At 56.8% G+C, this 9,461-nt stretch overlaps 2 protein-coding genes across 3 annotated transcripts in view; one reads left to right on the top strand and one right to left on the bottom strand.

Moving 5' to 3' along the window:
• The first annotated feature begins 23 nt into the window (after positions 1–23).
• TRMT112 (tRNA methyltransferase 11-2 homolog (S. cerevisiae)) lies at positions 24–1,375 on the top strand. The gene is made up of 4 exons (XM_005864190.2): positions 24–652; positions 747–848; positions 927–1,016; positions 1,103–1,375. Exons 1-4 carry the CDS (start codon positions 575–577, stop codon positions 1,208–1,210), a joined length of 378 nt encoding a protein of 125 aa, XP_005864252.1. The 5' UTR covers positions 24–574; the 3' UTR covers positions 1,211–1,375.
• The window catches only part of ESRRA (estrogen-related receptor alpha), a 9,051-nt gene continuing 915 nt past the window's right edge, over positions 1,326–9,461 (bottom strand). The window contains exons 1-7 of one of the 2 annotated variants that reach the window (XM_014538009.1): positions 9,439–9,455; positions 7,820–8,156; positions 4,000–4,116; positions 3,703–3,831; positions 3,135–3,302; positions 2,773–3,042; positions 1,326–2,364 (exon numbers count right to left, since the gene is read on the bottom strand). In XM_014538009.1, the coding sequence (XP_014393495.1) occupies positions 2,105–2,364; positions 2,773–3,042; positions 3,135–3,302; positions 3,703–3,831; positions 4,000–4,116; positions 7,820–8,144 (1,269 nt within the window). In that variant the 5' untranslated portion in view covers positions 8,145–8,156; positions 9,439–9,455 and the 3' untranslated portion in view covers positions 1,326–2,104. Of the gene's footprint in view, positions 2,365–2,772; positions 3,043–3,134; positions 3,303–3,702; positions 3,832–3,999; positions 4,117–7,819; positions 8,157–9,438; positions 9,456–9,461 lie in introns of those variants that run through there. The other variant, XM_014538010.1, reaches the window with a different exon arrangement.

The following is a 9,461-nucleotide window of genomic DNA, read 5'->3' as shown; positions in this document are numbered from 1 at the left end:
TGGGCCGCCTCCAAAGTGCGGGCGGGGGCGGAGCTGGCAGGACGGGCTTATTTGCATTTGGGGCTGGACAGGTGGGCGGAGCCTTCGGCAGCGGGTGCCTTATTTGCATACGAGGAGGGGCGACGTTGTTTTGACGCGCCTAAGTAACGGAGTGGGGCAGGGTGACGGTTCCTTAACCGAATGCGAGGGGCAGGCGCCAACGGTTCCGGGCACCGATGGTTCCGGGCGCCGACGGCTCCACGCTTATTTCGCATTCAACGAAGGCCCCGCATTGCGACTTTCTTCCGTACGACCAGCACTGCACATGATCTGTAGCGAGTGGAGGTTTGGCTCAGTCAAAACCACCGGGCCGGCCCGAGGCAACCTCCGCCGGGATGCTTCCGGTAGCCACGCGGGACGCGAGGAAGCCTTGGCAGGACCTGCGCTGCCGCAAGCACCAGAAGTTCCAGCAACTTCGGCCGCTTCCGCTCCTCCCGGCCCTGCAATAGGATAGGGAGCGGGGCGGCCCCGGAAGTGACGCAGCGGAGTGCCTGTCTCCTTCCGGTTCCGGCCAGCGAAAGAGTGTTGCGGCGACATGAAGCTGCTTACCCACAATTTGCTGAGCTCGCACGTGCGAGGGGTGGGACCCCGTGGATTCCCGCTGCGTCTCGAGGTACCGCACTGGGGACGCTCGGGCGCCGGTCTCCCGGGAGGGATAGGGGAACCAGGCTCGGATCCCTGCCCAACCGAACCCCTCCGCCCTGCAGGCTACCGAGGTCCGCGTCATCCCGGTGGAGTTCAACCCGGACTTCGTGGCTCGGATGATACCCAAAGTGGAGTGGGCGGCGCTTTTGGAGGCGGCCGATCACGTGAGGGCCATCCCCCAGCCCTTTGCCGCTGGCCAGGGTTGGGGATGCCCAGAGATAATTTAGGCCTCTTGCCCACAGTTGCATCTGGCCGAGGTGCCCAAAGGGCCGACTCAGGGGTATGAGCAAGATGAGACGTTTCTGAGGAAGATGCACCACGTGCTGCTGGAGGTGAGGCTCGGCTGTCACTTGCTTCCTGGCTGCACAGCCATAACCCGGAGGCTGCCAGTGCTCAGCTCTTCCCCGCTTCCCCGCAGGTGGAGGTGGTGGAGGGCACCCTGCAGTGCCCAGAGTCTGGACGTGTGTTCCCCATCACCCGCGGAATCCCCAACATGCTGCTGAATGAGGAGGAAACCGAGACTTAATCGAGCCAGGCATTCGTTTTTCATACTGTGACCATGTGTGTTTTTATGTATATCCTGTTGGTTAGTTTTGTCACGTGTATTCCCAGCTCTTGACCCAGTGACACGCCACACAGTGTTCTTGAGCTCGATATATATTTTTTTCTCATTAAAGGTTCAAAACCAAAAGCGGTTTCTCTTTGCAACAAATATACATTAAAATAGAGTCTCTGTACAGCCGAGGGCTCTGGGCCCTGGCTTGCCCCATGTCCCTGCGCCTCCCTGGCCTAACCCAAAAATAAATATAGTGTTATTGCTCTGCAGGGCATAGAGGCAGTGCTCTCCCTACCTCCTGAGGAGCCTGGGTGGGAGCTGATGGGGGACCCTGGCCACCCCAGGGGTCCAGGGGCTGGAGCCTGCTTGGAGTTATTGCTTCAAGGGGTGGGGGGGCAGAATGCCCAATGCAAATGATGAGAGGAGCCAAGGGGGCAGGGGCCTTTGCTCTCCAAATTTCCCTCTGCTCTGGAGAGGGGGTCGGATTAAGCAGCAGCAAAAGCATCACCCATTGGGAGACTGTGGCCTCCACTCCCTTCCCTCCCTGAGATCAGGCTTCTGCCCCCCTCCCCCACACATCCCCTGTAGCCCCCTATGGCTTCCACAGCACCCCCTACACTCTGGGGGCACCTTATGGCTTGCAAGGGGCAGCACTGTGCCCAGAGCCTGGGCACACGTGTTCCCAGCTTCTAACACCCCCGAAGAAGGGGGAGGGGAGGGCGTGGGCCTGCTCCCAGGGACTGATGGTATTGCCTTGGCCCTGCCAGCAGGCTGTGGCACTATCGACCCCAGCTCTGCCCCCTTGGGGCTGACCCCATGCTGGGCGGGTCCTGCCAGCACCCCCACCCATGCCCACCCCTTGCCTCAGTCCATCATGGCCTCGAGCATCTCCAAGAACAACTTGTGCATGGGCACCTTGCCCTCCAGCTTCACCCCATAGAAATGGGCCAGCACTTTGCCCGCTGTCTGGCGGAGGAGTGGTAGTGTAAGCAGCAGCCTGCCTGCCCGCCGCCTCTCAGCACCCCCTCCGGGGCCTGCCCGGCCTGCTTCATACTCCAGCAGGGCCTCATGGAGGGCTTCTCGCAGCTGCTCCACAGCCTCAGCATCTTCAATGTGCACAGAGTCTGCAAGGAGTGGGAGAGAGCTGTTGACATGGACCATCTCCAGGAAGGAGAGAGCCCGCCTCTGCTTGGGCACTGAGGGATGGAGCCTACACAGGAGCCAGACACAGATTTGTTGATTGACTGACTTGCTGCTCGTGCCCGTGAGCCAGGGCCCACCCTTCCTCAACTAGGGTGCCCTCTTGTCCCCCCTACTCCCCTCCCACTCAGTGGTTCACCTTTCCAGTAAGTATGGCACTAGGGTTCAAAGTCCTAGGTGCAGTCCCTGGGCCTGCGCTTGCCTTGCTTAGTGGCTTTCAGCAAGTCACTGTTCTTTCCTATGCCTATTTCCTTGTCTGAAAAATGGGACTGTGTCACCATTAGAGTAATGAAGGGCCTTCTGGAGACTTGTCAGGACCTACCCAGACTCACCTGAGTTGGCAAGGGCCAGGGCCTTCAGCAGGACATACTCCTCCCGCTCCAGCCGCAGGGCCTGCAATCGCCGCACGAGCTGCAGCAGGGCAGCCCCGAGTTCCCCCAGGCCAGCTGCTCGTGCCCCCTCTTCATCCAGGACCAGGTCCTCAGCGAAGGCCAGCTCATCCTGCAGCGGCAGTGAGCGCTGGGCCACACCCAGCACCAGTACCTCCATCCATACGCTCTGCAGTACTGACATCTGGTCCGACAGTGACAGTGACGAGAAGCCTGGAGGACCATGGGGAGCACACCTGGCTGAGCAGGTGCACCAGAGCCAGGCCTGGCCTGCCCCAGGGAGCCCGCATCCCCTGGCCCTTTACCTGGGATGCTCTTGGCCCAGCTGATGGTGACCACAATCTCTCGGTCAAAGAGGTCACAGAGGGTAGCTACAGCTGGGAGGTGTCCGTCAGGGCCCGCTGGGTCAGGCATGGCATACAGCTTCTCAGGCTCTACCACCAGCAGGTGGGACACCAGTGCATTCACTGGGGCTGCAGTGACAGTTGGAAGAGGCACTGGAATTCATCACTTTGCAGGCCCTTTGGAGTCAAACATCTCCCAGAGTCAGTCCCCCCGTGGCTTTCCTCCGCAGCCACTGGCCATCAGGCTCAGACACCTTTCTCCAGGAAGGGCTCTGCCTAACTCCCAGGGCAGTCAGTCTGTTGTGAACAGGTTCCGAGTGTTAGGAAACCTTTCCCTGTTCCCAGCTGTACTACTCAGGACTGACAGAAAAAGGTCTTTTTGGGGAAAATGGGTAAGTGAATAGATGAAGGGAAAAGTGGGATCCCAGTGCCCAAAATAACTGCTATCCTCAGTGAACGACACCAGATAGGCCTCTCGCGTCCTAGCCCAATCCCGACCCTAGAGCTCCAAGAACCCACAGACGCTCACCTGTCTTCCGAGGGCCTCCAGCTACTGCCAGGGGTCCGGCAGGGAAGGGGCCTGGGAAGGGCAGTGGATCCACCTCTGGTCGCCGCTTGTACTTCTGGCGCCCACCCCGGACACGGTCCAGACGTACCCCTTGAATTGTAGGACAGGGCTGTGTCCTAGAGGCTGGGGGTGGCTTGCTCTACAGAGCCCTCCTGCCCAATCCATTCCACCAGAACGTCTCAGGCTTTGCCCTCTCCAGCCCCATGCGCCCAGCTCCCCCAACCCTTGCCACAGCTCCTTCCCCTTCCCCGTACTCACCTTCTTTGAGCATGCCCACCCGCAGGCACTTGGTGAAGCGACAGGCCTGGCAGGCCTTGCGTCTCCGCTTGGTGATCTCACACTCATTGGAAGCCGGACAGCTGTACTCGATGCTCCCTGCCAGGAAGAGGCAGGGCTCCAGTGGCGGCCTCCCAGGGCCTGGAGGAGGCCCAGCAGACAGGAGAGCCCTGACTCCCCGGGCAAGCACAGGTCTGGGGAGAGCAGGAGTGCCGTGAGTGGGGCAGGGAAGCCCGGGGCAGTGAGGAGAATGGCTGCTGGGCTGGGGGCCCCTGTCTGGGCAAAAGAAGGGCTGGGACCAGGGGAGTCAGGCTGCATCTGCCCCAAGCCTCTTGTCAAGCCACATCTCTGGGCTCTCCTGCCCTCATCTGCTCTCTTCAAGGGTTACAGTGGCCTCTCCATTGCTGCCTCTAATGGGCAATTCTCATCTTCATCTTCCATGGCCTAAAGGAGGGTGCTGGAAGCCAATGGTCAGAAGGCTGAATAGGGCTTTGCTATTCAGAAGGCTGAATATCTGCATGTTATTACCTGCTGCTGACTTAATGGCCGAAGGCAACCCCCCTAACCTGATCATCTTTCACTGTTTACTAAACATTACCTTTGATATGCCTGTTTGCATTCCTAAAAGGCAATTGTGTATTCTAGTCAATGAAAAGGGGATGGGTGCGGAGATTCAGTGGAGCTTGGTCACTTGAACTAAGTTCACATCTGGCTTCCCCCATAATTTCCAAATTTATATTTCTTGTCTTGTGTATTAGTTTGCGCGTCAGCCCTTTCTCCAGGCCTCTGAACCCAGGCCACGCGGGCCGTGGCATCACACCTAGGAACTCTGAAACACTTCTCTTCTTTTGCTTTTAGGACACACTCCTGGCTTTCATCCCACCTCACTGGCCACTTTGTGGTCTCTGTGCATCTCCCTGTGCTCCTTCCATTGAAGAACCTCAGGGCTGCCCTCGGACCTCATCTCCACTGACTCATTCCCATGCTGATCGTACCTAAGTTGTAGGCTTTCAAATTTCTATCTCCTGTCTAGACCTGCCTAAACTCTAGACCAGCCGTGGGCAAACTACGGCCCGCGGGCCGTAGTTTGCTCACGGCTGGTCTAGAAGGCCACACAAACCTAACCTGTTCTAAAGGGAGCCCATGATGTACCCCTCCAAAACCTGCAATTCCATCCATCAGCTGTTCACGCAGACACCTGGGAGACATCTCTCATTCTGTCTCCCACCCCAAATCCAACCCATCAACTGATCCTGGTGGGCTTTACCTCCCAATATGGCCTCCTGCTCTGCCCTTGCCTGTTTTAGTTACTCTCGACAGGACAGCCAGAGGCATCTTATCAAACCTATGTTAGATCCTGTCCCTCCCCTGCTCAAAACCCTCCAGAGATTTCCCTTCTCAGAGTAAAAGCCCAGTGAACCCTGCGACCTCAGGCCTGCACCCCTGCTCCTCACCCCTCTGACCTCTTCCTCCTCGCACTCTGTTCTGGCTCCAGGCCCCTAACTCAGGGTCCACAGCTCCCTTTCTCCTTCCCTGGCCACCCTGCGAGGGTGAGGAGGGTGCCACGCGGCCCCTCTGTGGACATCTCTGGTGCTCGCCGCTACTGGGTAGTTTCTCATCAGCTCTCCACACCATCGAATATGCTGCCGTGTACATATTTATCTTCTTTATCATCTGTCTCCTGGCTTTAGTGTGAGCTCCATGGGGGCCAGGACTGTCCCCGTGAAAGGAAAGGCCTGGCACTTAGTGGGCACTCATAACTGGTGCATGACAGCCACCCTCCCAACCTCGCAGGACTACTTCAAGGGCTGAATGACACAACCAGCCAATATGCCCTTAGCATGTTTCTCCTACACCCTACCCAGGCTTCCACTCTCAGCTCAAGACACCTCCTCAGGGAAGCCCTCCAGGGCTCCAGACCCTGTCAGGTTCTTTTTTTTTTTTTTAATGTTTTTTCATCTTTTTAAAAAATATATATTTTTTTTAATTTCAGAGAGGAAGGGAGAGGGAGAGTGAGACAAAAACACCAATGATGAGAGAGAATCATGGACCGGCTGCCTCCTGCACGCCCCATACTGGGGATCGAGCCCACAACCCGGGCATGTGCCCTGACTGGGAATCGAACCATGACCTCCTGGTTCATAGGTCAACACTCAACCACTGAGCCACGCCGGCCGGGCCCCAGCCAGGTTCCTTGGTACACGCCCTGCTCCTAGCTCTTCAGCACTCACACAGCTGTACTATAACAACTGTGTGCAATTCACTGTTTCCTCTCCCCTCTGCTAGAATATGAAGTGTTTGAGGACCCGCAGTCCTGCCTACGTCCCCATATCTGGAACAGTGACCAGGGCAGCAAAGCACAGGTTTGTCAAGGCTCTGGCAGCTGCCTGGTGCCTATCCTGATACTTGCATATACCAACTGTGTGACCTTGAACAAGCCCTCAAAGCCTCAGTTTTCTCATCTGTAAAACTGGGGTGATAGAAACAGTACTTCTTATAAAGGTGAGTTGTGAGAATTCAAGGGGGGTAACTGAAGTACCACATTTAGCATGGTTCCTAATGCCTAAATATCAATAAGTGATTATTATTTATGGCTAGGTCTCAATAAATATTTATCAACTGATTCAGCAGAGAATGAAGGGTCCCAGGGTGGGCAGGAGACACCTGGATCTGAACCTGTTGGCTCCCTGGGCATCAGAGACAAAGGGAGCACAGAGGTTTTAGACCCATGAGTGTTGGCAACGGCAAAGTCAAAATGGCTTGTATGTCACAATCATTCGTGAGGCACCTGTCCAAAGTTCAGTTATTAGTAATAAGCAGAGGCAGCAGTCTGGCTTTTAAGAGCTCGACCCTGGACCTGAACTGACCCAGGTTCAAATCCTAGTTCTGCCATTTTCTACCTTTAGGACTTGGACAAAGTTTTAAAAACCTCACTGGGCCTCAGTTACAATATTGCTGGCACCTTGTAGGTTGCCGCGGGGGTAACAGGTCATGAATGTACTCTAGAAATGTCCTCAAAAAACTATACATGTTATAGCCCCAAAGCAACCAGAGGTTTACATAAAAATATAAGTAACAGGCACAGCTCAAGTACTGCTTATTACCTCACCCCCTTGCTCACTCATATTTTCATACGCTTTCCTGAGTGAGAGAAACCCCCTGAGGACTATTAGCAGGATGCCTAATAGTCTTTTTAAAGTTAGGTTCTTGCCCTAACCGGTTTGGCTCAGTGGATAGAGTGTCGGCCTGCGGACTGAAAGGTCCCAGGTTCGATTCTGGTCAAGGGCTCTCATCATTGATGTTTCTATCTCTCTCTCCTTCTCCCTTCCTCTCTGAAAATCAATAAAATATATATATATATTTTTTAAAAAGATGATAAAGTTAGGTTCTGAAATAGGATGTAGCCCCTCTCAGCTATAAAAACCTGTGCTGATGCTGTTTTGGGGTGGGGAGTGGGGGTATTCTATGCTAGTGAGAAGCCAGTAGCTGCCAGAAGCAGGAACAAAGTTTAGGAGCAGGCAGAGGCTATCTCGAGTTTTTCAGAGCCACTGTGGACGGTGCTGGGCCTGTCACACCCAGAAACGAAGCGTAGGAGACATCCCACATCCAATCTTTCAACACATCCTGGTGGCTCTATATAACTTTTAAGGGGAAGCGCATTCATTGGAGGTAAGAGGGCTGGGAGTACCAGGCTGCCAACCCCGAGTGGTAGTCTGGGGGTCTAGTGCCCCTCAGCAGAGCACCAATTGGGTAGTGCCAGGCCCAGAGGGCAAAGGGCACAGAAGTGGGGATAGGGGCTCACCCTGGATGGTCCTCTTGAAGAAGGCTTTGCAGGCCTCACAGGACGCCACACCATAGTGGTAGCCCGAGGCCACATCTCCACAGACCAGGCACAGGCGTTTAGGCAGGGAGCTGAGCACCAGCTTCCCACCACCCTGCTCACCAGGCCCAGCCCCCTCCCCATCCTCCTCTTCCTTGTGGCCTGGAAGGTGGCGAGCGGGAGCTGGGCCAGGGGCCAGGGCTACAGGGGGCTCGGTCTCAGTCTCCGAGGAACCCTTTGGGCTGTCTGGGCTGGCCGGTTCTGCCTTGATGTAGAGAGGCTCAATGCCCACCACCTGGCTGGACATGGCGCTGGTCACCTGTGGGGAGAAACCTGTCAGGTCACAGGGAGGTGCTGGGATGGGGGATGGAGAGACACCCTGCCACCCTGGTTGCCCAACCCCAGGCCTGGGGCCAGGCTTCCAGTATCAGTGAGGGGGAAGGAGGAGGTACAGAGTCCAAGGAAGGGCTGCCCATGAAAAGGCCCCCCTCCCCCTCCCCCAGTTGTTGCCATGGGAATAGAGTCTCCAGAGCCTCCAGGGCCAGTAACTGACAGCAAGTCAGTCCCATTTAGGAACCTGCAGGAGACTTAGAAACCCCCTACTCCTACCCAGGCCAGGGGGCAGGGTAACCTTGGCCCCAGACGACCTTCAACTCCATCTGGAATCCTCAACTAGAAATGGGATACCCTCTCCATTTTCTCCTGACAGGGACCTCGCTCTCCCTCTCACCTGTGCTTCCCCCATTCAAGAGCGTAAACAGAGGTACACAAACCCAAGGGCAGTGGGATGTGCTCACACACGTGTGTTCACACCCTCACACTCACCTGGGTTCTCAGGTGTCCTGCATGCTCATTCACACAGGGCCTTTCCCAAGCCCCGTTCTCATTCATGCTCACTCACTCCTCCCAAGTGCATACCTCATCAACAAAACCGCACTCAAGACTCATAATCACACACTCACTCTTACACGCTCCCCCTGCCCCCACGCGAACAGGCACAGACCCTCGTGGAAACACATTCAGATCTTTCACACCTGACACACTGCCCCCTCCGGTCCCAGCAAGCCCACTCCAAGGCACACCAACCGGCGCGGCTCCACCTCCTTGCACATCCCCCCACACCCCACCCGCCAGCACGTTCACTCGGCTGCCGCAGAGTCCTCCACCTCGGGGCGCCCCGCCCCCCCAACCCGTGCACACCTACGGGAAGTTGCCTAAAGTTGCAGCGTTCTCCTCCCCCTCCGCCCGCGGGGGACCTCTATCAGGTTATCAGGAAGTGAATGGGGAGTGCCAAGGAGGAGGAAGTTCTACCCTGCCGGTGCGATGACCTTTGACCCAGAGAGGAGGGTGGCCCAAGGCCCCTACGAGCGCCCCCACGTGGTCTTCAAAGCCCCTTCCCCGACAGGGAACCCTCCCCATCTTCCACCCCGGCCCGCCCCTGGGACTTAGCAAGCTCCAGGGCCGGACTGAACCCTGCCCTAGGACTGGATCCGAGGCCCAAGCCCGACCCTGGCTTAGGACCCGCAGCCGGAGCCAACGCCGGCCCCTGCTCCAGGCCGGCACACTAAGACCTGGACGGCAGATCCCGCCAGGACCCTGACCTCGTCTGATTCTCCACCGGGTC

The sequence above is a fragment of the Myotis brandtii genome, unplaced genomic scaffold (assembly GCF_000412655.1).
Source record: "Myotis brandtii unplaced genomic scaffold, ASM41265v1 scaffold187, whole genome shotgun sequence".
Lineage (NCBI taxonomy): Eukaryota > Metazoa > Chordata > Mammalia > Chiroptera > Vespertilionidae > Myotis > Myotis brandtii.
The sequence above is the reverse complement of the archived record's forward strand: the minus strand, read 5'-3'. Positions and strand labels throughout refer to the sequence as shown.

Coding starts and splice junctions, on each gene's coding strand:
- TRMT112 (XM_005864190.2), top strand. CDS start 575: ATGAAGCTGCTTACCCACAATTTGCTGAGCTCGCACGTGCGAGGGGTG. Junction 653..746: donor GATTCCCGCTGCGTCTCGAG/GTACCGCACTGG, acceptor TCCGCCCTGCAG/GCTACCGAGGTCCGCGTCAT. Junction 849..926: donor TTTTGGAGGCGGCCGATCAC/GTGAGGGCCATC, acceptor TCTTGCCCACAG/TTGCATCTGGCCGAGGTGCC.